This window comes from Danio rerio, chromosome 17 (genome assembly GCF_049306965.1).
Source record: "Danio rerio strain Tuebingen ecotype United States chromosome 17, GRCz12tu, whole genome shotgun sequence".
Taxonomy (NCBI): Eukaryota; Metazoa; Chordata; class Actinopteri; order Cypriniformes; family Danionidae; genus Danio; species Danio rerio.
The window spans coordinates 12,267,139-12,295,000 of NC_133192.1; the positions used below are offsets into that span (position 1 = coordinate 12,267,139).

Genomic DNA, 27,862 nt, shown 5'->3' on the forward strand with positions numbered 1-27,862 from the left:
TGCGTGTTTAAACAGACATACACACATAATTAATAATAATAACATTTAAGGATGACGATCTTGGTGGGTTTTTTTCCCCAAACAAAACTAATTTCGTCTTAAATGAGCATAAAATGTAAGGAAAGCAGTCGAATGCGTTCATTATAACATTAGATGTGTGCATTTTTAAAGTGACACCTCTTATTTAATGTAATAAAAAAAATGTTAATAAATGAGAGATTCATTCGTTGCTCTTTAATCAGAATGTGTAAGTTATACAGTCGAGAAATGGCTAATGAGTTTGATAGCTTGATTATATTTCATTATAATAGCTAATTTTAATAAGCTGGACTGTTTGCTATTGTATTTGATGCTATATATTTAGATTTCCTTTATTAATAATAATTTTAAAACATATTACTGACCATTTAACTGGGGAGATCTCTTATTATGGTGGGTATATCCCTTATTTTCACATCCCAATCTTGACAAGTATGCAATCCGCATACTATCTGTCCTAAATAGTACTTGAAAATAGAATTAGTATGTCCCAAACCATAGTATGTTGAAAAGAGTATGCCAGAGCTTCCCGGATGGTTTGCTATTTCCGGTAAAAAATTAAAGTGCAGAACCGTCCATACTCTAACCGCTGATATGGCCCACGATACATTGCGCGTTGGATGTGAATTCAATTAGAACTACAAGCGCATGTGAAAAGTGTAAATAAACTACAAACATGATGGACGCGTGAGATCAACCGTCAAGTAGAGAGGCTTCGGTAAAGATGTTTGAATGACTGAGTCAATATCTAGCCCACTGGAAAATCTTTAAATCACGTTATCTGTGTTATATTTCATCTGCAACAACAATACTGAACTTATATAAAGATGTGTTAGGACGTCTGAACGTCTCAATGCATAATTACCCAAAGAACTGATTAGATCTCTCTGCATGAAAGACCCGTGAAACTAGCCACACTAGCAGCACAGCATGCAAATTCTGTAAACATTCTCAAAATATGCAGTGTTCAGTATATTTGGAGTGACAGCCATCTTTCAGAAACAGACATTGGTCGGTGAAGCAGATATAGAACACTTTACAGGCAGAAATAGGCTTACCAAAACCAAGGATGTGTCTCAATCAGCTCCCTAGATTGTGGATCAGTAGGCCATGTACACAAATGTGGGTGCTGGTAAGGACAGTGGTGAGCTAAAGAAAATACTGTGAAGAAATCCTTGCTCTGTTAAACATCATATGGGAAATATTTGGGAAATATCCTGTGGAAATTCAATTGTAAGTTACTTTGGAGCAAAGTTTCTGCTAAATGAAAATGTAAATGCAGTAACCCAAACCTGAGTACAGGTGCTTTGTAATGCAGCATTTATTTGTTTAAAAACACAATCAAACAGCATGCGACAGCACATAGAGTTTGATTTCACGGCGCAGCAAGAAACATCAGGTTAATTATATCTCTTGCACTGACTGACGTCCAGCTGTGATGTGAATAATGTAGGGCTATGAACGTCTCCAGGCACTTAGCAGATTCCCATCTCGGAGGTTTGACGGGGTCGTCGTTGTTAAAACACATCATTAGCAGAAGAGTCTGTGTCTCCTTCCACAGAGCTGAGGCTGACGGACTCCTGATCCTGCTTGACAGACGGCAGGCGCACTGACATCACTCTGACATCACTTCCTCTTCCTCCTCCTCCTCCTGTGTGCAGAAATGTGTCTTCACCTGAGGGAAAACAGATGGAGGCAGCATTTTAATAGTGACAGGAGACATGACAAGCTTATGTTGTTTTTGTATCAATAGTAAAAACTTTCTGATAGGATTTTTTTCTAAGGCATGCAATTTATCAAAAAGAACAAAAATGTAGTTTTTGTTTTACTTTGTTCACCAAAGGACAGTGAAATAATGAATGATGGAAAACATTTTTACAGCAATTGTTTTCAAAGTAGATAACATTAGGAAATGGTCATTGAACATGGTTATTAATTGTTAACTAACAATTAAAAGCCTTTTTGTTACTTAATATAACTAATAATATAACTTAAACCTATTTTGAAAGTGAAAATGAAATGGCTGCTGATTAAGCTTTGCATTAAAGGGCACCTATTTTATCCCTTTTACAATATGTAAGATAAACCCTAGGTGTCTTCTGAATGTGTCTGTAAAGTTTCAGCTCAAAATAAATATAATAATTCATTATAGCCTCCAGAATCTGACCATTTTGGTGTCTGAGTACATTGTAGCTGTTTTTGTAGCCTGTGGCTTTAAATGTAAATGAGCTGCTGCTCCCCATCCACTGTTTCCATGTGCATGTCAATAACACCATTCAAACAGTGATATCGGTATATATCCAGAACGACTTTAGCGGTAAATTTAAAAAAGCACAATTCACACAGGCACAGAAGATACAGAATTTTTCCGGAAAAGACCATTCATACATCCATTCCAAAACACCGGTAAATTCTGACATCATTACCCAGAAATGACCTCTAAACGGCTGCGCTTGTATTTGAAAACATTTGACTACATTACAAACTCTGTGGATAGATCAGTATTGTGAACAACTTCGATGAAATCACATGGAGAAACACTTTTGCATGTCAAGATGTACATAATATGTGTTTGTGCTGGTGCTCACCGGCTGCTTCACGTGCAAGCGCAACGCGTCACGCAACTGAAGGAAGCAGAGCTTGACACAAACAGCGGTTTATCATAAGCATCTTATCGATAATTATTTTTACAGTTGGCATTAAGAAGGAACATTGAAATGTTATCTGACAAACATCTAGCAGTTAAATGCATCTGGAAAATATTCAAAGGCTTTTATTTTCATAATCAGCGCAAATGTGAATGTGTCCAAGTGTTCTGATTGGCTAAAGTAGACGTCTTATGTCAGCATGTTCTAGACGTGAACGCACTTTCTGGCAATCTTCCTTCTGCGTTCAAAATTTTTAATATTTTCAAAAAGGTAATTTTTTTAGAAAGGTCTGTATGTGTGAAAGGGGCTTGTGTCTCCTGCGTTACATCAGATAAACAGCAGTCAGTGATAGATTAGACAGACATAGACGAAGCTGAAATACAGCTCATTAGTCAAAAATACCAAGTAAGTTTATTTCATGTTGTGGAGTTTATTCAAGCTATTCTGAAATGATGAGTCTCACACAAATGCCAGTACACACATACGCATGCACGCACACACACACGTTTACTGACCCTTTGCGGCCATGGTGATTATAGTGGTTACGAATTAAATAATGATTTTACTCTCTTTATTACAAACATGCTCTGTTTTAAAAACATTTTAAACTTATAAAACTTATAAAAATCACAGAAAGTTGGAGCAGAAATTTAAATCCCAGTTTCTTTGCAAGAAATGTTCTGTTTTATACGTGTTTTATGGAAACATAATGCCTGTCAATAAATTCAGTGGGTGGGGAAAATTGCACTCCTGCGTCACGTTGCGGTGGGCCTCAAAATCACTGGGATTTGGATCCTATTTTAAGGTCAGGAAATGTAAAAAAATAAAAATAAAAAATAAAAATAAAAACTTGTTGGGTTTATATCACTCCAACATGACTGTAGACACACAAACAGCTCACAAAAAAAGATTTTCATCATAGGTGCCCATTAAAGAAAGGAAAGAAAAACAGATGGAGGCAGCATTTTTTATAGTAGCAGGTGACAGGACAAGCTTGTGTTGTACTGCTATTAATAGCAAAATCTACAAATAGGATTTATTGTAAGAATGCATGCAATTAATCAAAAGGAAGAGTAAATATATGAAGAATGTTACAAAAATGCTGTTATTCTAACTTTCTATTCAAAGGATAATGACAAAATGATGCACACAAATGTTAATTTAGCAAGTTTCTTAAATATCTGCAACCCCCCCCCCCCCAACCCCCCAAAAAATGATAAATAAATTACGAGTTCAGTAAGTCACATTTTATGTAATAAAAATCCAACCCAGATGCTCCATTTGCACATTGTCAGCCATTCAATGCAATCAAGTGTGAATTTATTATTTGTGAATTTTTATTTATTTATTTTTATTATTTTTCTATGTTGAATCCTTTTTTTTCATTGCATGTTTGATTTTCTCAGTTGTTGTAGCGCTTTGGGTTTAAGAAAAGCACATTATAAATAAAATGTATTATTATTATTAAATGATGAAGGTTTTGTGAAGTCATCATCTGAAATCAGCTGTTTATTTGGATGTCTTGTCTAACCGGCACACTGGCCTGGCGGCGACACAAACAAACACTCATCAGTCATTTCCTCAGCCGGCAGAGACTGGGTGGGCATTTACCCAGATCAATGGGGCGTGCAGGAGAGGAAAACTGAGTGAACTGAGAGCCTCATGACACACACACACACACACACACACACACACACACACACACACACACACACACACACACGCAGTTCACTGGAACACTCTATAGACATTTGTATACATTTTTATATATAGACCCCCTTACTCTTACCCTTCTGGCAAATTAAGAACGTCACAATTTAATATGTTTTGGGTTTATAACGACAGAAGTAAAGGGTCCTCACAAACCATCCTACCGTTATATACCCATACACATTTATACAAGTGCGCACACCCACACGCACACACTTGTACTGCTATCTTCATGGCGAATTCCCATAGACTTAATGCTTGCTTTTCAGACTGTACTAACTGTATATTGTCTTCTTCCCTCAACCCAACCTAAATCCTCATTCACACTATGAGCGACTCGCAATGGCAAAGCAACAATCGACCGTTCATTTCAACGGAGAGCGAGCTACTTTCAGCGACCTTCATCCACGCGAGTAACAACAACCGACGACGAGTTAATCCTTCAACTTTATGCAAATGAAGAGCGACTTTCTTGAGCCAATAGGAGCACCAGTAGAGCTCACATGATCCTTTCTCTGCTCGCTCAGAGGCTGGTTGCATTATCAGTGCTGTAGACCTACACAGACCTGTTTGCAGCAGGTTGCCACCCAGAGCGACAGACAGCTACAAAGTCGCTGCTATTGTGAATGAGGCATCAATCCTCACAGGCAACATTCTGCATCTTTACAGTTTCAAAGTACTTCATTCATTCATGGTTTAAACAGAATATTTTTCTGTTTTCCTCACGAGAACCAAAAAGTAAAGGAGCTATATTCTACAAGTATAGAGTTTAATTTGTTGTTGTTTATTTACTAGAATGCTAATCAAGCAGGGCTGGATTAACCAATGGGCCTTATGGGCACAGGCCCAGGGGCCCGTGTGCACTAGGGGCCCTGCGAGGGGGAACATTTTTGAAAAATAACGCAAATGTAATATAAAGTCACAAGTGCCTCGTAGGTATTTAATAATGTTTAGCCTTAATAAAGGTGCCTCCCTCTCTATAAAAACGATATAGCTCAGACTACTGTATTTCCTCTGAGCAAAAAAATAGCTATCACATATTAATAGTAGTATTATATATAAATTGCCTTTCTTTCTTTAACTAAACAGAATGCTGTAATTGGTCAAGCACGGACACATTAGTTTTGAAATAACCCGCACTTAACTGAGTGGACTGTAGTGTAACGTTAGTATTTGTCATAGATCAAAAATGAGTGAACAAGTGGATTTACCAATCGCGAGAGAAAGAGGAGAGGAGGCATCTTTATTGAGGCATTTTCCAAACACACCTTCTTCAAACAGACCCATGATCAGGAAAATAAGGGTACAGAAGAATACGTTATGGTAACGTTAAATAAGTAGCTAGCATTAACCAGGCGGAGGAGGCTAACGGCAGCACAGCGCGGACTGGATTCATCGTGTGAGAGACTGTCTAAAAAAAAGGGGGCCAGAGATAGGGAGAGGAAGAAAGAGAGAAAGAGAGAGAGAGAGAGAGAGAGAGAGAGGAGAAAGGCCCTGAAGAAGAGAGAGACGGGAGGGAAGAGGTATAGTGTGTGTGATTTCGGATACTTTTAAGTTTATAATAAAGTCTTCACCACGAGAAGAGTAGAGAAAATCCAGGGAGAGGAGGAGAGAGACAGTAAATCATTAATAAGTTTGTGTATTATGAAAGACTCAGATTCATAGAACTGGATTGGAGAAGCATTGTGTGTTATATGCCATGCCAATAATATGCTTAATACGTTTGTAAAAGCAATACAATAAAATACCCTTTAAAAAATTATATATATGATTCATTTTATTTAAAAAATATTACATTATTCTTATTTTTTAAATTCAACTATAGGGGTGCGGCCAGGTACGGGGCCTTACAAGACAATGTGCCCAGGGGCCCCTGAGTTCTTAATCCGGGCCTGTAATCAAGTCTTGTGTTGCTAAACATTTTAAATATATTTGTAAAATCCATATGAAATGTGCTGGTATAATGATTTAATTTCCTGATAAGAGTCTGTCAAGTATAAATGGGTTAAGATGAAATAAACTTTAAAAAGTGTGGGTAAAATAAAAAATTGTGAGTATGTATGTGTATAATTTCATTGAAATTGACAGTACAAGATACTGCAAATCTCATCTTTCAAATCTTGTTAGCCTATTTCAATAAGAGACATTTGAATGTTTTAATTAAATATTAAGCATATAATGTTAAAACATAATATACAATTTATTAGGTGCACCTGTCACTGCTCGTATCGCAATTTTTTTTTATCAGCCAATCATATGGCAGCAATTCAATGCATTTAGGCATGTAGACATGGTCAAGATGATCTGCTGCAGTTCAAACCGAGTATCAGAATGGGGAAGAAAGGGGATCTAAGTGACTTTGAACGTGGCATGGTTGTAACTGCTAAATAGGCTGGTCTGAGTATTTGAAACTGCTGATCTACTGGCAGTTTCACGAACAACCTTCTCTAGGGTTTACAGAGAATGGTATGAGGTGGTGGTTAGCGAGTAGCAAACTTAAGAGCGGGGGTGGGGGTGAGTGGGGTTTGGAGCGAGAAGCAAACAAAAGAGGGAGGGGGGTGGGGAATGTCCCTGATCTGTACTACCAAGTGTGGCGATCCGGGGACTGTACCAAAAAGTTGAGGGGGTGGGATGGGATTCCGGTCTGAAATACATGAGACTCCCCGGGAAAAACAGGAGTGTTGGCAGGTATGCACCAAACCACACTAACAACACCCAACACCCTCCACCCCCACATGCTTTCCACTTTCGTGGGCAACACCTCTCCATCCTCGGATAACATGCCGGATCCATTACCCTGATCTGTTAGGGGACATCGCAATTTACAAATTAAGCACTGATTGTTGCTGACCATGTCTGTCTCTAATGACCAGAATGTACCCAAGAAGATGGCTTCTTCCAGCAGGATAACACTGGAATGTCATAATCCTGAACCATCTCAGACTGGTTACTTGAACATGACAATGAGTTCACTGTAATTAAACGGCCTCCACAGTCACCAGAGTTCAATCCAATAGAGCACCTTTGGGATGTGGTGGAACGAGAGTTTCACATCATGGATGTGCAGCCGACAAATCTGCGGCAACTTCTTGATGCTATCATGTCAATTTGGACCAAAATCACTGAGGAATATTTCCAGTACCTTGTTGAATCTATGCCATAAAGGAATAAGGTAGTTCTGAAGGCAAATGGGTGTCCAACCCGGTACTAGTACTGTGTACCTAATAAAGTGGCCGGTGAGTGCATATGTATCCTCATAAATGTATGAGCTCATAAATTATTATCTTGTTGACTTTTTTTACCCCCTTTCCCTGTAGCTTAATACAAAAAATGTGTACAGATTGATGAGGGAGTATATTAAAGTACATCTTCACAGTAAATCAAACTATTCCATTTCAAAAGAGAAAAGTAATGTTTTCCATGATATGTTTCCTTTGAAAACAGCGTCTAGTATGCTTTGATCCGCGAAAGTCATCATCTGAACTGCAGAACATTTACTGGGAGACCCCAAAGAGATTTTTCACAATGAGCCTCTCCCATAATTTCCCTCCCACAAAACATTGAGCTTCATTGGCTCGGACAGAGCGAACAGCCTGCACATGCTTTCACTGGAGTCTGTTCAAAGCAAACTGACACCATCACAATCATTCAAAAGATGATTAATAAACGCCACTTCACGCCCACACGCCTCAATCATAACCTGAATAAACAAGAACAACCCCTACAGATCCAAGCACCGACTATAATAACGAGAGCGTGTGGAGATGCACTTCCACGTGGAAAATGTGGAGCCGTCGTCATTTGGACTGGGAATTTTGCTTTTGACTTTTGCCAGCATTGGCAAAATAACCTGAACAAGACACACATGAAAGGGCATGTGTTCACCCATACGTAGAAATTATCTCATTAAATTCTCAACCTGATAATTTGTGATATTTACAATAGAAAAAAGGCATTTTGGAGATTGTTCAAGCTGCTACCATGTGCCTATCAAGAGATAAATAAAACATTAAAGCAGTCCATAAGACTTGAAAATCATATTCAAAGTATTCTTATGACATATATGACCTTATGACATAGTTTTGTGCAAGGAAAAGAGTAACATTAAAGTTATGCATAGATCATTTGGGTTTATATAAAGTGCCCTCGAATAAAAAAGTGGTATGATTCGCTTTTTTTTGGTACCTTTGTCCAAAAAGCACGCCATAACCATAACATACTGTACTGCTCAGTAAAAACGAACTACAAACCCATATGTAGAAATAATCTCATTATATTCTAAACCCAATTATTTGTGATATTCACAATGGAAAAATAAAAAAAAGGCATTTTGGAGAATGTTCAAGCTGCTACCATGTGCCTATCAAGAGATAAATAAAACATTAAAGCAGTCCATAAGACTTGAAAATCATATTCAAAGTATTCTGAGACCATATGACATAGTTTTGTGCAAGGAAGAGGGTAATACTAAAGTTATGCATAGATCATTTTGGTTTATCTAAAGTGGCCTCCAATAAAAAGTGGCACAGTATGGTTCGCTTTTTTTTTGGTGCTTTTGACCCAAAAGCACGCCATAACCAAATTGTACTGCTCAGTGAAAACAGGTCATAATATTAGTACCCCTGGTAAATAAAAGCAAAAACGTCTTTAACGTTTAATCGCAAAAAAATTATTAGCAGTTATAAAATATGATCTTATTTTACATTCCTAATCCTGCCCAATAGCTACTGTTTTACTCCCTAGTAATAAGCATTTATTTAGTCTATCAAGCTAAAAGGTTTAGTTATGGTTAATAGGGTGAATTGTACATTAAAATAAGTCTGACAAAAATCAATAAATAAATAAAATAAATAATTTATCATATTAACTATATTGTTATTTTAAATACAATATACATTTAAATAAATACATATAACACTTTTTTATTTATTTGAATTTTTCTGTTTATAAGATTTTTTTTTCCTTGAAGCCCTTTTCAAACTATTTGTTTCAGACACTTTTCGGCCCCAAGACCCAACTAAATCATGATATAGACACTATCAATCCTCCTAACTGTGCTATATAGACACACATCTACTTCTGACTGATTCCTAACACTTCCAGCTTACTAGAACGTCTAAATCACCCCCCCCCTCCACCCCAATTTCTGTTTAACAAAAAGATTTTTTTTTTCAACACATCTCTTAACATAATAGTTTTAATAACTAATTTCTAATAACTGATTTATTTTATATTTGCTATGATGACGGTAAATAATATTTAACTAGATATTTTTCAAGACACTTCTATACAGCTTAAAGTGACATTTAAAGGCTTAATTAGGTTAATTAGGTTAACTAGGCAGTTTAGGGTATTTAGGCAAGTCATTGTATAATGATGGTTCGTTCTGTAGACTATCGAAAAAAACTTTCAAAATAAAAAAAATAAGTACAGTGAAAATTTCCTTGCTCTGTTAAAACATCATTTGAAAAATATTTAAAACTGAAAAATATTTCAAAGGGGGACTAATAATTCTGACTTCAACTGTACTTCCTATTTTGTCGCAGTTTTGTTCTTTCGTTTTATCAGTTTTGATGAATAACTGAGTGAGTTTGGCCTGTGTTTTATTTTAACTTCCTGTTCAAAGCTGTACAAAACATTGCAAAACATCAATTGAAACAAAAAACAAATGGCTGTGATTTTAAATGTAAAACAAACAAACCAAAAAACAACAAACAATTCTACAGAAAAATCTGTTACATGGTTTACATTAAGTTTCCTTAATATACTAGATAATCATAAATTGGCATGATTTCTTTTTTGTTGACATTACTATAAACTTTTTTGATTTTTCCTCATCAGTGACAACCAGTTGAAGTCAAAATAATCAGTCCTACTAAATTGTTAGCCTCCCTGTTTATTTTTTACCCATTTTCTGTTTAACAGAGAGAAGATTTCTTCAACACATTTCTAAACATAATAGTGTTAATAACTCATTTCTAATAACTGATTTATTTTATCTTTGCCATGATGACAGTAAATATTTACTAGATCTTTTCAAGACACTTCTATACAGCATAAAGTGACATTTAAAGGCTTAACTAGGCAGGGTAATTAGGCAAGTTAATGTATAATGATGGTTTGTTCTGTAGACTATTGAAAGAAAATTGCTTAATAGAGCTAATAATTTTGACCTTAAAATGTTTTTTTTTTTTAAATCAAAAACTGCTTTTATTCTATCCAAAATAAAACAAATAAGACTTTCTCCAGAAGAAAAAATATTATCAGACATACTGTGAAAATGTCCTTGCTCTGTTAAACATCATTTGGGAAATATTTAAAAAAGAAAAAATCAGAGGGGGCTAATAATTGTGACTTTAACTGTACATCTGAATTCGAAGTTACATCTAATGTTGATTCATGTTGTTTCATGAATTATTTTAGTGTCATGTGTGTAACTGTGATTTAGTGTTCAGTATTGTGTAAATGACATTGAGCACATTCAACATATTAGTATGTTTCTCTGCTTGTGGGAAAAAGTTGTTTGTGATGTATCATATGACTGTCTCCACATGCCACACGCTTATTGTTGTGTTTGCGTCTGTGCAAAAAAGATAAAAGGGTAAATGTTAGTGTATCAAAACATTGGTGCATTAACACTACACACAGTAATTTACCATAAATATATGTTTCTACTGTATTCTTAACAGTAAAATACTGATAACCACGGCTGAAAAGCAAAATTAAAAGCAAAATTTTTACTACTTTTCCTTTTAAAAAATGTATTTCAAAGATATTTTTCACCAATTAATTCTTAATGGTGCTAATAATTGTAGCAAATTTAATTAAACTAAGCCTGTGCTGTGTTTGTTCCCATTGAAAGCAATTTTTTGTCTTCTTTCCTTTTTTTCTTAACAAGGGAGACAATATTAGTTGATGTCATTGTACTTGGTCAGCCTTTACTTTCATTGCATGGTAGCTTGAACCTTTTTACGTAAATCTAGTCATACAAATCTAGAATAACATAAACATAAACAAGTGAGTAAATAATGCTGCTTTTCAATTCGAGATGAACTGTCCCTTTAAGACATCGTGAACAGCCTGACACTCACACCCACATTGGAAGTGATGACCTCTATCAATGACTAAGAAAAGATAGAGGACAGAATAAGTAATGTTATTTCGCACAAATATTCAAAGGTAAATGCGCCTCGGGCTTGTGTGCTTGCTGTAGTGTGTCTGCAGTCTCAGTGGAGCAGATGGACCAGGTCTGGCACTGATTCTTACTGGAAAACCCTGTGGCCTACAAACACTACAGACTGACTACAACACCTCAGGGTGGAGGAGAGAGAAAGAGAGAGAGAGAAGAGAGAGAGAGAGAATGAATGAAGGCACTGAAAGGGAAAGAATGAAAACAGAAACAGACGGATGAAAAGAGTGTGGGAGTTTGTCCACCAACAGAAACAAAAACTTCTTTTGAGTTGAAGAACATGTAAGCCGCCTTTAGCTATTCAGACCCAAGTAAGCGTGATAGTGGCTCTCATGAATCAGTAAACAACATTCTGAACCTACCACAAAATTTCATTTATTTATGCATTTATTTATTTTATTAAACCCTCATAGAGAGTTTTGATTTTATGATTGTGTAAAGTAGCAGAATAATATAACCTACTGAAAACAATAAATTTTCACGTGTTAAAATTTACAGATAATGAATTAATAAAGAACATAAATAGGATATCAAGGTCACAAACAAACAAATTACCTAACTAACTAGCAAATAAATTAATAAATAGGCTATCAAATTGGTTATCCAAGTAAATAAAAAATTACCAAAAATTTACAAACAGATTTGCCAAATTGGCAAACATATATATATATATATATATATATATATATATATATATATATATATATATATATATATATATATACATATATACATATATATATATATATATATATATATATATATATATATACATATATACATATATATATATATATATATATATATATATATATATATATATATATATATATATATATATATATACATATATACATATATATATATATATATATATATATATATATATATATATATATATATATATATATATATATATATATATATGTATGTATATAAGCCTTGTTCTTTGTTTATCCTGTTCGCCACCCGGACAAATCTCTTTGCCTGTGACCCGAATACATGTTTTGGAATACCTGTAAGTATCCATTTGCTCCTGCGATTGACATTTGCCTGCCTGACTATTTTTGTTAATAAATACTGCGCGTAGATCCCCAACTTCGTTGTCCTGTGCCATTACATTACAATATAAATCTAAATAATATAGTTAATTAATAATTTTACAGTTAGTAATTTTGACCTTACCATTTTTAAAAAAAATAAAAAGCTGTTTTAATTCTAACCAAAATAAAACAAACAAGACTTTTTCCAGAAGAAAAAATATTATCAGACCTACTGCAAAAGTTTCCTTGCTTAAACATCATTTAGGAAATATTTAAAAATAGAGAAAAAATGCAAAGGAGGTTTAATAATTCTGACTTGAACTGTATATGCCGTATATAACAAAGATTTACAAATAAAGATATAAAGATTTTCAAACATAAACAAAACAAGGAAACATCAAACAGGTATCTGAAGTAATTATAATAAACAAAACAAGGATAAAAAGACCAAAATGCATAATTTATGAAAACTGTTTGACAACTAATAAATAATAAATAAATAATAACATGTTATCTAAAAATATTTTTAAATCAACAATAAACAAACAAACATACAAACAAACAAATAAATAAATAAAAAATATTATTATATGAATAAAATACTAAATGCTTGAAACAAAACTATCTTAATTTATATTAGAATCAAATACATTTTCACATTGATTCATTCATTCATTTTCTTGTCGGCTTAGTCCCTTTATTCATCCGGGGTCGCCACAGCGGAATGAACCGCCAACTTATCCAGCACGTTTTTACGCAGCGGATGCCCTTCCAGCCGCAACCCATCTCTGGGAAACATCCACACACACATTCACACACACACTCATACACTATGGACAATTTAGCCTACCCAATTCACCTGTAGCATATCTTTGGACTGTGGAGGAAACCGGAGCACCCAGAGGAAACTCACGCGAAGGCAGGGAGAACATGCAAACTCCTCACAGAAACGCCAACTGAGCCGAGGTTCGAACCAGCGACCTTCTTGCTGTGAGGCGACAGCACTACCTACTGCGCCACCGCCTCGCCACATTTTCACATATTATGAACATATAAAAATAAATTCAATTTTGTTTCTCAGATAAACAAGCAGACAAGCAAACAAATAAATAAATAAATGGCAATATCAAACATTGCAAAAAATTATTCCTAAATGAATAAATTAATCAATGAATAAAAAAAACAAAAAAAAAAACACCGCATTAAGTGAAGGCAGCATGAGGAACAGTAGATGATTCATGATTTGGGGGGAAAGTACTCCCGTTTTTGGACTAAGGGTATGATATCATTTTCTGTGTGGGCTTTGACAAACATTCACATCTGTGTGAAACGATCCAAACTACACAGCCAAGAACATCACACTCCAGTCGAGAAGCAGACATTACTGTGCCACTGAAACATGCATCCAACATCACACAAATTCTCCAATCGCTGGAACTGGAGTATTTAATACGAGGCTTGGAAAGGATATCAGTACAACAATCTTCACAAACAATCATTCTCTTTAAACATACAACCTCAGAGAGAGGCTCTAGCGTAAAATTGAAGACATTTACATAATTGTACTCTGCGGCTGGGAGTTTAAAATGGTTTATAACCAAGAAAAACAACTAAATACATTTGCCTAAAGCTTACAAATCCTTGGTGAATTTTGGGTTGGAGAAAAAATCTACCATTGCAACAATGGTATGATTGTCTTACTTTAACGTTGACATTTTGCACAGTGCTGCTGGTGAGTCAGATGTCTTTTTGATATATCTCTGAGAGCCGGGTGTCCAAGGGTCATACAGGGACGAGATTACAAAAAAAGAGATGTTTTTAAAGGTCTTCCTCAAGTGAAAACAGAACAGCGTGAGTTCAGTTCCCAGAGAAAACAACAACTGATAAAAGATAAACATATAACATTTACCTTGAATGCATGGATGTATTGTGTGTGTGTGTGTACACACACACAATACATCCATGCATATATATATATATATATATAAATATATATATATATATATACACACAAACACACACACAGTTGAAGTCAGAATTATTAGCCCCCCTGAATATCGTTTCCCCAATTTCTGTTTAACAATTTTTTTTCTTAACACATTTTTTTCAGAACAACTTCCCCAACAATTTAACCCCTTACAGATGAAGAAATACAAATAAATAAATAAACAATAATGAAACATTGATACAAAAAACTAGCCAAGGTAACTCAAACCATTTGAGGAAACTTATTGCTAAAAACCATTTAAGTTCAAAGATGTCAACATGACGTCAGATTGATGTTGTACCCCAACGTCGTGGGGACGTTACATTTTGTTTGGAAATTAAAATCGGGTGGATGTCAGAACTCAATATCAAGCCAACGTCAATGACCAAAGTCCAACCTAAAATCAACATCTAATAATGTTACAGCTTGACGTTATGTGGACATTACAAACTAGGACATCTATCAGATGTTGGATTTTGATTGCCATACCTGACGAAAAACTATTTCAAGTCAATATGAGGTTAGTTTAAGATGTTGGATCAACGTTGGATTTTGATCGCTTACTAACACACCCTAAAATCAACGTCATTTGACGTCGTTATTGGACATCAAAATAATGCTGTCCCTAGACGCTGGCCAGACATTGAATTTTGACGTCACTACCTGAATCTAACCTAATATTAATGTTTTATGTCGTTGTCTGCTGGGCAATAACTAAATGCACTACAGAATATTACGTTTACACACATCCACAAATTACATGCAAATTCATCAGCTTTTTACAGCGCAATACTACTCTTGAGTACTTTTGAAAAGTCTACTTTTTACACATACTTTGAGTAATATTTACAACAAATACTTTTACTCTACTAACACTACATTTTTAGGCAAGTAATGGTACTTTTACTTAAGTATGATTTTTCAGTTCTTTTTACACCACTGCATTTATCATTTATATTTTTCTTTAGAGCTGTAATGCACTCCAGAATCTGACAGAATGAAAAGCTGTAGGCTATATAACAGTCATCTGAAACGTTGTCATACAGTGTTATGCCTGGATTTCATAAATAGCCTTGCATTTACTAACACAGACTATGTTTAAAGTACTTGGAAGTAATTCACGTTTTCTTCCTGTAGATAAAAATGTCACAGAGCAAGAACAATGCTTAGTGGCTCAATGTATTACAACACTGTTTTTTTAAAAGACTAAACACTTTATTGATATGGTGTACAGCAAGCACATGTGGTCAGAACGCAAAGGAGTCTCAGGTAATGAAGTATAAAGCGTTTCTCCCAAAGAAAAGCCTGTCTAAGTAAAATGCTAACAGGCGTCTGTAGCTCCGCCTCTTTGCCCTTATTTGGTAATCCCTGGTCAGTGTGATGACACACAAACAAAATGGTGACGTTTGGCCATGCCTACTTGTAGCTTTATTTGCGCTCCTCACACACCTATGGGTGACATTACAGACACTACATCCATATCTTTTCCAGTCTATGGTATTTCTAATATCTTATCTATTTCTTGTAACATTTTTTTCCCCCAAAATTCTTAAATCTTAGTATCTAAAATATGTAGATATGATCTGCTTTTACCACTTCCAACACAAAGCAAAAGATGGGCTTTTTACATATGTACAAATTACAAAAGCAGTATTGAAGTACCTCATTTTTACTATTTAATCAAATTCTTTCCAAAAGTGATTATTAATTCCTTTATGGCATCCTTCACATAACTCAATCCAGACCTCATGTTCAATTATAGTATTTAGCTCTAGTTCCCATTTTCCTTTAACATCGTCTGTATTTTGTACAGTATTAGTTACTAATCCTTAGTCCTGTGTTTTAATTTCTAATAACTGATTTCTTTTATCTTTGTCAAGATATTAGTGCATAATATTTGACTAGATATTTTTCAAGATACTAGTATTTAGCTTAAAGTGCAATTTAAAGGATTAATTATGCTAATTAGTCAATAGTCAAGTTAGGATAATTAGGCAAGTCATTGTATGACAGTGGTTTGTTCTTTGGTCAATTAAAAAATATTTATTGCTCAAGGGGGCTAATAATGTTGACCTTAAAATTGTCTTAAAATTTTTTAAAACTGCTGTATTCTAGCCAGGCGAGGCAGTGGTGCAGTAGGTAGTGCTGTCGCCTCACAGCAAGAAGGTCGCTGGTTCGAACCTCGGCTCAGTTGGCGTTTCTGTGTGGAGTTTGCATGTTCTCCCTGCCTTCGCGTGGGTTTCCTCCGGGTGCTCCGGTTTCCCCCACAGTCCAAAGACATGCAGTACAGGTGAATTGGGTAGGCTAAATTGTCCGTAGTGTGTGTGAATGTGTGTGTGTGTGTGGATGTTTCCCAGAGATGGGTTGCGGCTGAAAGGGCATCCGCTGCATAAAAAACTTGCTGGATAAGTTGGCAATTCATTCCGCTGTGGTGATCTCCGATTAATAAAGGGACTAAGCCAACAAGAAAATGAATGAATGTATTCTAGCCAAATTAAAACACATAAAAATTAAAAATATTATAGGAAATACTGTAAAAAAAGTCTTTGTTCTCATTCGGTAAATATTTGAAAAAGAAAAAAAATACAGGAGGCTTAATTGTTTGGACTTAAACTCTATATATTTAGTATGCGCATCTGTAAAATGATCTTTTCCTGTTTATCTTGTTTTGCACACTGAACAAGTATTCAAAGATTACAAGTCCATTATAAAACCCTTCTAAATATTACATTAGGGTAAGATGAAACCTGGACGAACAAAAAAAGTCAGAACAAGATCCGATAATAAAGATCCATTAAGGTGGTGCTTCCTTTCAAAAGACAAACATCCTAAAAGCTCCATCACTTATTCATGCTTTTGCAGTTTCTATTCTGGCTCAAGACAAATCCGTATGACAGCACTGTGACGAGAACTAACTACTAGTTGGGTCTTACTCTTCAAAGACTAATAACAGCTGATAAGTCTTTAAAATGACAGAGGGGAAAAGCAGATGTTTCCTGCAGATGGATGAAAATATGACTCAAAAGTAAAGTAGAAGCAAAAATTTCCCTGGCGATCTGCTGCAAACTCAGGTCTGAGCACGGAGAATACAACTGGCCTCTGTAGAAGCTGAGAAAGGATCATGTGAGCTCTACCGGAGATCCTATTGGCTGTCGCTCAAATAAGTCGCTCTTCATTTGCATTGAGTTGAAGGATTCACAACTTTGTCGTGTTCTTCGATACGCCCACCTGGTTGCCAGCGATCGTTGTTGCTCTGTTTTAGACGTCCAATAGATTAATAGGTACCAAAAAAAGTCCACAGATCACCAGAGTAAAGAAATCCCAGAGTAAAATGAGAAAATATGATACACCAGTGTAGTACAAAAACTACATCTGATTGGGCAGTTAAAGATTTACCTTGGGCCATCTGCCCATTGGAAAGTGCAATTTACCAGTGATGGGAAGTTCGGATCATTTTACTGACTCGGATCTTTGAGTCTCGTTCATCAACATGAACGAATCTTTTTGAGTCATTTGGTTCAATTTGCCAAAATGTTATTAAAATGGTATGAATAGCTTCCAAACACTGCTACAACTAGCCCAAAAGGTTGATTGCACGACAAACAAGTCATAAATAGAATACTATAAGACGGAGAAAATAATACTTCAATGTTAACCTGCTCTTTTGTAAATGAAGGCATTTTTTTCTCTTGGTTCAGCTCACTTCTTCATGTTGTGGTTCGTTCACGTTACACTGAAAATCACATATAATCTTAATCAATGCACACAGTCTGAGCCGATAGGAGCCATGGTAATTAGTTCACCTTTCAAGTCTTGAGTCGTTCGTTATTTACATGACAGAATGACTCAAACCCGAGGACTCGAGAGATGAACGGATCAATTCTTTTTCCGGTTCTAAACGCGTACGATTGGCCCGTGATGAACGAGTGACTCAGACCCGATAGAGGAGTCGAGAGGTGAATGGATCAATTCTTTTTTCGGCTCTAAACGCATATGATTGGCTTCTGCCTTTCTGCGATGAACGACTCGAAATGTGATGAAAACTTGAAATGAATGATACCACCTGCTCAAATGTGCGCACGCGTGGATGAACGAATCACTCCCTGATAGGGCTCGTAGTTCCCGAGTTATATTGACGATTCGTTAAAAATGAACGAATCGTTCATGAACAACCCATCACTACAATTTACTTCCAGAAGTAAGTTGAAATTGGGGGGCATGTAATTAGAGCTGTAAAGCTTAACTTTTAGTATTAGTGCCAGAGTAAAATGAGAAAATATGATACAATAGTGTTTTGGAACATGGAAAAACTGTATTTACGCTCTCTTCATCTGTTGTAATATTGTTTTTTTTATTATTTTTTTTTATACTTGTCACTTTTATCCCTGTTTATGTAAAGCACTTTGAATTGCCACTCTGTATGAAATGTGCTATATAAATAAACTTGCCTTGCAAAGACAGAGATCGCTGGAAGTCGCTCACTCTCTGTTAAAATGAACAGTTGCTTGTCGCTTTAGGTTGCTTGTAGTGTGAATGAGGCAGACCCCAAAAGTGTCTGGATGCAGCCTTGATGATGCAAGCTGAGACTGCATATCTCAGTGATGCAATGTCAGACACAACGCACTCAATGAAGTTAGTGACGTCACTGTGAGGGGTAGGGTTCTATTCTTTCATATTATTTCAACTTGTTTTTAATAAAATCATGTTTAATATCACAACTTAAGGTAAAAAATTACATTATTCATGATGCTTTACCAAAATAATTTAAAAAATAAATAAATAAAATAAAATACTCTGCTGACCCGATAAACTAAAGCAAATGTTGGTTTTCTTATTCTCTCACAATACTCATTTTTTTGTTTTTTAAACATTAAACATACTTTTCTATATAGATGATCAATAACTGATCATTTCTAAGTTGATTGTTTTTGACAAAAATGATCGTCATTTTGTCCAATTTTCTAAATACTAATTTTTTGGGCTTCAAATCACAATTTGTGATGTTGTAATTAATTTAATAGTAAAAACAACAAATAATACTCTTGACTTCTAGTTGATCATTCAAAAAAGTGGCAGAAGATAGATTTTTCAGATGAATCATCTCTTGAACTGCATTCCAATCATCACAAATACTGCAAAAGACCTACTGAAACTTGCATGGACCCAACATTCTTACAGAAATCAGTCAAGTTTGGTGAAGGAAAAATCATGGTTTAGGGTTACATTCAGTATGGGGGCGTGCGAGAGATCTGCAGAGTGGATGGCAACATCAACAGTTCAGTTCATCAATCAATAGGAATCAAGGCATGATCTTATTTTATTTTGGTAAAATAAGTGTAATCCAGAGGCTTTTGCCTTTCATATAAGCCACTTCTGATACCAAATGATCAACTAGAAGTCAAGTTATTATTTGCCAACTGATAGACTTTTGTCAGGTAGTGTGAATTGAATTAACTAAATTGGCTGTAGTGTGTGTGTGTGTGTGTGTGTGTGTGTGTGTGTGTGTGTGTGTGTGTGTCTGAATGAGAATGCAAGAGTGTATGGGTGTTTCCCAGTACTGGATTGTGGCACGAACAAAAAATAGACACTTATGGTTTTGTGGTCTAGGGTTACATATATGCTAAATATAAAATCAGCTATAGTAAAATATACTTCTGTAAAAAATCACCTAAAAAAAGTGAGCGCCACTAATGAACTCCATGATGACAGAATGTTCATTTTTGTGTCACTGTAAAACTCAGACTAGTGTTAGGGCTCAGAGAGATCTGTATCAGTCTTTGCAGAGGACCAGGTGGTAAAGGTCAAACCCTATCCGTCAACACAGCTTTAAAACCTCACACTGCAGACAATGAAAACTCTGAGACTATGACCTTCAGAGACGGTGAAAGTACCCAGGTGCTGTAGAAACCCAAATCTCTCAAGCAGAAATCCAGCGAACAACAAATCAGACAGAAGGAGGTGATAAAAGAGTATAGTATATTTTCTTCTGAAGAAAGTTCAGGGTTTCCCCGGGGTCTTAAAAAGTCTCAAATTTATTTTTTTTTTGAAGTTTTAGGCCTTAAAAAGTCTTAAATTTGCTGTTCTAGGTCTTAAATATTTTGCGCAGGTCTTATTTTTCAGATGTCCATGTAACGCTACATCTAATGCTCATTTAAGTTCTTATTTGTTGTTGTTGCTTGATTTTCATGGTGTGGTAGTTTGTTTTACTAGTCCTAATGTTATTTGCGGTATTACAACTACAAATGAGACCAACATGCAATAGCCAATCAGCTTTCTGTTATTGAACTCAGTGCGCCCGGCGAATGTGACATCATTAAAGAGTTTGCGGAGGTTTGCTTTGGGTGCGCGTGACATGATTTTGGCTGGAGGAACGCACAACTCGAGCTAACAGTTCTCACGGCGCCACGTTTCATTTGAGTTGAATATAAATCACTTTGAAGAGTGATTTATCTCTCAATGTGTGATCATAGGGATAAACAGATGAACAATAATTCTTAGCAAGAAATTGCAACAGTGGGAAAGGAGGAAAGGTTTTGTTAAAAAGTTTGCAAAAACCTGAGGGTCATGTTTGTTACAGCCGAAAGAGGCCATGGCAAAAGTGGAGACCCAGGTACACAACTACAGTATATGTTTTCCACCATTTGTAGATTTTACACTGATGTATATACCACAATTTTGAATTGCAAAAAAAATGTATAATTACAAAACTATAATTAAAGAACAAATAAGTTCTTTAATTACTGGAAAAGAATATTTGAACCTATCGGTTTACAATATACTGATGGCCTGTTTTTCTAGGCTTTATTGGTGATGATGGTCAGAAATGTTGGATCATTATTGCCTTTTTAGCATATCAGTATAGGACAGAAACTAACCAGCCAGTAATGTGTGAATTGTGGAGTGGGCAAAATAAAAATGTAAAAATGCAGTATTTTTTACTTAGTGTCCTTTTTTTTTTTTTTTTGCTTTTATTCTTGCCATAAAAAAATATAATTGTAGAGCAACTCATGTTCTGCAGTCATTAATATTTACCTTTAATAAGTAGAACTGTGAAAGATATTAACAAAAGCAATTAATGCATCAAAGTTTCATTAAAAAAAATCTAGAATGGTTAAAAAAATCTTTATAATCCTTAAAAAATTTTATAAAATAATAAAAACTAATTCGTTTTTAGGGCGAGGCAGTGGGGCAGTAGGTAGTGCTGTCGCCTCACAGCAAGAGGGTCGCTGGTTCGAACCTCGGCTCAGTTGGCGTTTCTGTGTGGAGTTTGCATGTTCTCCCTGCCTTCGCGTGGGTTTCCTCCGGGTGCTCCGGTTTCCCACACAGTCCAAAGACACAGGGTAGGCTAAATTGTCCGTAGTGTGTGAAGGTGTGTTTGGATGTTTCCCAGAGATGGGTTGAGGCTGGAAGGGCATCCGCTGCATAAAAACTTGCTGGATAAGTTGGCGGTTCATTCCACTGTGGCGACCCCGGATTAATAAAGGGACTAAGCCGACAAGAAAATGAATGAATGAATTAGTTTTTAAAATCTTGAATGATATTAATCTCTTAATTAATGATATAAAGTAGTTCCGAAAACGTCCTGCCTCACTGTTTATCCATCTGACTTTACGGTGGCTTTCTTTTGACCACCCCAGTCTTTTTAAAAGCCTCGTCCGTTTGAGGTGCGCACGCAGTTAGCGAAGGTGCATGATGCGGTGCCAGGCCAAAGTATAAATCAGCCTTAAAATGTTTGTTTGTTTTTTTTCCTGTTGTTCAATGATGCATCTAACCTGCCTTTAGCACAGTTCAATTTAAATAAGTTTATTTTGCCACTAATTTTATGATTTTGCATTTTCTCTTTATGTGCATGCGTGTTTTTTGATATTGTGATATAGGTCTTAAATTTAATACTAAACGGTCTTAAAAAGTCTTAAATTTGACATTATGATATCTGCAGAAACTCTGGAGTTTGTTTTATTTCGGTAAGAATAAAAGTTGTTTTTTTAATTTTTCAAAATCATTTTAAGGTCAATATTATTAGCAATATTTTTGCAATTGTCTAAAGAATAAACCACTGTTATACAATGACTTGCCAAATTACCCTAACTTGCCTAGTTATTGCAGTTAGGTCTTTAAATGTCACTTTAAGCTGAATACTAGTATCTAGAAAAATATAGAGTAAAATATTATGCACTGTCATCATGGCAAAGATAAAAGAAATGAGGTAATAAAACTATTATATTTAGAAATGTGTTGAAATAAAATGGGGAATAAAATATACTATTAATTGACGAGGGCTAATAATTCTAACTTCAACTGTACATAGTGATTTGAGGTTTTTGTCGCATCGTCCATCCCTATCTGATGCTATCTTGGAAATCTGTTCATTCCAAAGAAATTGAGCGTTGAGGAAAAAATGAGTCATGAGCCTGCAGTTTGTTCATTGTCTAAATGTTTCGCACACACAAACAATGCCCTAAACCTCCTCCTCCACAAAAAAAGACACCTGCAAACACTTAACTGAGTTCTCCAGCCCGTCCCAAGCTCTCAGGATGGACAGATGAGTCAAACCCCACCTTCTCCTGACCGGGTACATCTACTCTGCTTTACTCTGTCTTCTCTCATCTGCTGCTCACGCCTGGGAGTGTGAAGAATGAAGCTGTCTGGCAGTGTTTACCAAAGCTTTCTGTGTTGGAGTGTGTGAAATACCTTTTCAATAACAACGATGCACTGCAAAATAAGATTTTCTTATTTTTGGTTTTAGTCTTGTTTCTGGTCCAAATATCTTTTAAAAAAATCTTAAAGTAAGAAGCATTTTCTGGACAAGCAAACAATAGTGTCTTAGAAATGATATGTCAAAATGAAGTGAGTTTTCACTGAAAAGCTAAATAATTAGTCAAGAGGTAAGCAAAGTAATCGATTTCAAAACGAAAACAAGATTATTTAGCCTACTTTAAGAAAAACTTGGGCAACGTGGCTCACAGCAAGAAGGTCGTTGGTTCAGGCTTTGGCTGGGTCAGCTGGGATTTCTGTGTTGAGTTTGCATGTTCTCCCCACGTTCGCGTGAGTTTCCTCCGGGTTCTCCGGCTTTCCCCACAAGTCCAAAGACATGCAGTACAGGTGAATTGGGTAATCTAAATTGTCCGTAGTGTATGTGTGTGTATGGATGCTTCCCAGTGATAGGTTTCAGCTGGAAGGTTATCCGCTAAGTAAAAACGTGCTGGATAAGTTGGTGGTTCATTTCGCTGTGACGATCCCAGATTAATTAAGGGACTAAGCCAAAAATGAATGAATGAAGAAAAAACTCACTTAATTTTGATATTACTTGTGAAAAAATAGCTAATTTTTTTTACTTGTCCAAAAAAATGCATCTTGACTTAAGAATTTTTAGATATTTGGACTAGAAACAATACAAAACCTCTGAGAAAGTAAGTTTTTGTGTGTGTGTGTGTGTGTGTGTGTGTGTGTGTGTGTGTGTGTGTGTGTGTGTGTGTGTGTGTGTGTGTGTGTGTGTGTGTGTGTGTGTTTTTTTTCACTGTAAAAGATTAAATAGGGGCGGAACAGTGGCTCAGTGGTTATCATTGTCGCCTCACAACACGAAGGTCACTGGTTTGAGTCTCGGCTGGGCCAGTTGGCATTTCTGTGTGGAGTAGTTCTCCCCGTGTTCATGTGGGTTTCCTCCGGGCGCTCCGGTTTCCCCCACAGTCCAAAGACATGTGCTATAAGTGAATTAGATAAACTAAATTAACCATAGTGTATGAGTGTGTGTGCACGAGCGCGAATGAGTCTGTATGGGTGTTTCCCAGTACTCGGTTGCAGCTGGAAGGGCATATTAACTGCATAAAACATGCAGTTCATTCCGCGGTTCATTCCGCTGTGGCGACCCCTGATAAATGAGGGTCTAAGACAAAGGAAAATTAATAAATGAAGATGAAATAAGAGGCAGTGTGGTAAAATGAAGTGATTAAACGTTTGGGTGTTTATGTTGAGGAATATGAAAACAATCAAGACATACAGTAATACATTATTTATACAATTACCTTTCTCATCAGCTCCAAAAAAAGCATCATCTGAAAGTCTCCTCAGCTGGGGGAAATCTGCGGGTAAAAAAAAAATTTAAAATACAGCCAGACAAATAGACAAAAACTTATATATATATATACATACAGAGAGAGAGAGAGAGAGAGAGAGAGAGAGAGAGAGAGAGAGAGAGAGAGAGAGAGAGAGAGAGAGAGAGAGAGAGAGAGAGAGAGAGAGAGAGAGAGAGAGAGAGAGAGAGAGAGAGAGAGAGAGAGAGAGAGAGAGAGAGAGAGAGTGTTAAAGTCAAAATTATTAGCCCTCCTAAATTATTAGCCGCCCTTTATATTTTTCCCTTAATTGCCATTTAAACATAATAATTTTAATAACACATTTCTAATAACTGATTTCTTTTATATTTTCCATGATGATAGTACATGATATTTACATACATTGACAGCACATTTTAGCTCTTAAGTGGCTTTTTAAAATACTTTGAATGTTTTATACTTTGTTACAGACATACAGTGTCCTCCTGCAACTGTTTTGCAGCATATGAAATGTCCCAAACACTGTTTTTAACTGTCCAAAATGGAGAAAAAAAAAATAGTTTTTACTCTTTATTGTCAAAATATGTTAAATAAAAATTCTATGTTAAATATGCATTACAAAACAGTCAGGAAAAAAAATTGTATGTAAATTTGAACCATGAGTCCACATATAGGGACATAATTTTTCTCTAAAAATACATTACATAAAAAGATGATACTTAGGTTTTATTCTAATTAGGTTCCAATAAGCCCAAATAGCAAAGAGAAATAAAAAATGCATGTAAAGAAACACCTCGGGCCTTAAGAGGTTAAACTGACATTTAAAGGCTCAACTAGATTAATTATGTAGGTAAGTCATTATATAACAGTGGTTTATTCTGTAGACAATCCAAAAAATGCTTAAGGGGGCTAATAATTTTGACCTTAAAATGGTTTTAAAAAGTAAAAATTTGCTTTTATGCTAGCCAAAACAAAACAAATAAGACTTTTTTAAAGAATATAATAAAAAATATTATAGGAAATTTCCTTTAATATTACTTGAGAAACTAATATTGAGAAGTATTTCACAGGAGTGCTAATAACCTTGACTTTAACTGTATATTTTCAATAAACATAATTGCTAAAAGACTGTTAATAATAACAACAAGAAAAACTGTATTAAGAAGGTAAACGGGCTCAGTTTTGCACAGAATCAAACCACACTGCAGAGTGTCCTCAGCCGATATCTTCATCTGAGTAAAAGAGTGTGCTGTGTTTTTGTGCTTTGGGGAGAAACGCTGTGCACAGCTGGGTTTGAGCTATAGAAACAGACACAGTTCTACACATACCCTTCATTTCCCTTGAGGCGTGTGAAGGTGTTAAATAGAGGCATTCACCTACAAACTTTCCCTGCTGCAAGCCAACGCCAGACGCGCTTTAAAACTTAAACTCACAGGACTAGACTGGAAGGCATTAAACAAGAGGACCGTGGGGTTATTTTAAGAAAAATGCTTTGTGAAATGTTCTTTAACCTCAAGCGAAAGCACAATTGGCCTTGTAAACAACATTATTTTTAACCTGATTCTATTTGTGAATCAAACAAAATAAGGAAAGAGCACAGAATGTTTTACAAACAACTGGTTCTGATTCATGGATCAGAATCAGAATGAGATTTATTAGCTAAGTGTGCGAAGACACACAAGGATTGATGTTTTTTTTTTTTTTTAAATACAGCATATCTTCATTGTATAAAATAATTCAGTAACATTTAGGCACAGGCCTCAAAAACACATGCTGATGGTAAATTATAATACAGACTCAACATTACATATCCTGCGATGTGACTATTGTGATAATGATGCTGAAACGATATATTGTACAGATGGTAATAAAAATACAAATATTTATATAAAAGATTTCACAAATAAGTGCCTTTTAGGTTACAAAAACCATCCACAATAATGATACTGTAGTGTTTATGGCAAAAGGAAACAGCTTTTATTCAAATGATTGTTTTCAGCTACTCCTTGTAATGAATCATTCAACAGTTCTAAAAATTGTCATTAACCATTAGCCTGCAGAAACCGCAGAAACCCAAAGAACTTGAGGTCGATGGCACTTCTGGACACTGTTAACATAGGGCTTCCTTTTGGCAAAGTACTGTTTTCACTGGCATTTGTGAATGTAAATTCGTATTGTGGTACTTTCAACACACTTTTACCGCAATTCGTAACTTTTTGATTCAGTGGCTAATACGAATAAATTCATATAATGATCCTCTATAGAGGATTATAGAGCTCTCAGAATATGCCTAAAATATACCTTAATTTGTGTTCTGAAGGTGAATGAAAGGGGATTGGAACATGAGGGTGAGTGATCAACTAATGCCGAGTTCAGACAGCATGATTTTAGCCCCGATTCTGACTCGCCAACAGGTTTTGAGAAATTGCAGTCAAATGAATTAAATCACAGGCAAATCAGTGCTCGTTCATGTGTGTAACAATCACACAGTGTGATCAATCAAATCCGCGATCTGAGAGAATCGCCAATAAGTCATCGACACTCGTGAGATATTTGGCAGGCTCATTATCTTGAGCTGTCGGCGATTCAAATCATGCTGTGTGAAATGGGTTCTGGTTGAAAACAACATTGGTGATTACCTACAGCCAATGAGAGAGCAGCATCCACTAGTATGGGTATCTGCAGGCCAGCGGGAGGTTAGGGGAGAAGTTAAAATGGCTTCTTTTCGGTCTATTTAGACCCAAGAAATGGAGGAAAAACTAGTGTAAATTTGGCAGGAGCACCCGTGTTTGTTTGACGTGTCATCTGAGCAATACCACAACCGGCTCGAAAAAGAAAAAAAAGTTTAGGAGAAATTGCTTTGAGAAATTGATTCTCTACTAAAGTGAGCAAAATAAGAACATTTTCTACCCCTACTAAACGCTTCTTTCTCATTATGTAGTTAAGATTTAAAAAAAATCACTTCTCACATGTGTTTGGTTGTGATACCAAGTTTGTCGACCGAGATAATCTTACGGGCAATTCTTCCTATTGTAAGTCATGCAGTGTGAAACCCCGTGTTGCCTATCGAGCTTGCAGTGTAAACAAAGCAGCAACGGAACGCTACCCCAGATAGCAGTGTGAAAACATCTGTGACACGACTACTTTGAATATCCAGTCGTCAGCAAAACAGGATTTTCATTTTAAGGTTAAGTTTT

General features: G+C 35.7%; 1 protein-coding gene and 1 long non-coding RNA gene across 4 annotated transcripts in view; one reads left to right on the plus strand and one right to left on the minus strand.

Annotated features, from left to right (window-relative positions):
- Nucleotides 1–1,342: 1,342 nt before the first annotated feature.
- The window catches only part of si:ch211-185a18.2, a 297,445-nt gene continuing 270,925 nt past the window's right edge, over nucleotides 1,343–27,862 (minus strand). For 2 of the 3 annotated variants that reach the window (XM_073926901.1, XM_073926902.1), the window contains 2 exons: nucleotides 24,639–24,695; nucleotides 1,343–1,714 (listed from right to left, as the gene is read on the minus strand). In XM_073926901.1, coding sequence (XP_073783002.1) covers nucleotides 1,557–1,714; nucleotides 24,639–24,695 — 215 coding nt within the window. In that variant the 3' untranslated portion in view covers nucleotides 1,343–1,556. 3 annotated transcript variants of the gene reach the window in all.
- Nucleotides 15,328–17,136, plus strand: LOC141378522 (uncharacterized). The gene is made up of 2 exons (XR_012393243.1): nucleotides 15,328–16,643; nucleotides 16,756–17,136. It is a non-coding gene; the product is annotated as an uncharacterized lncRNA (long non-coding RNA).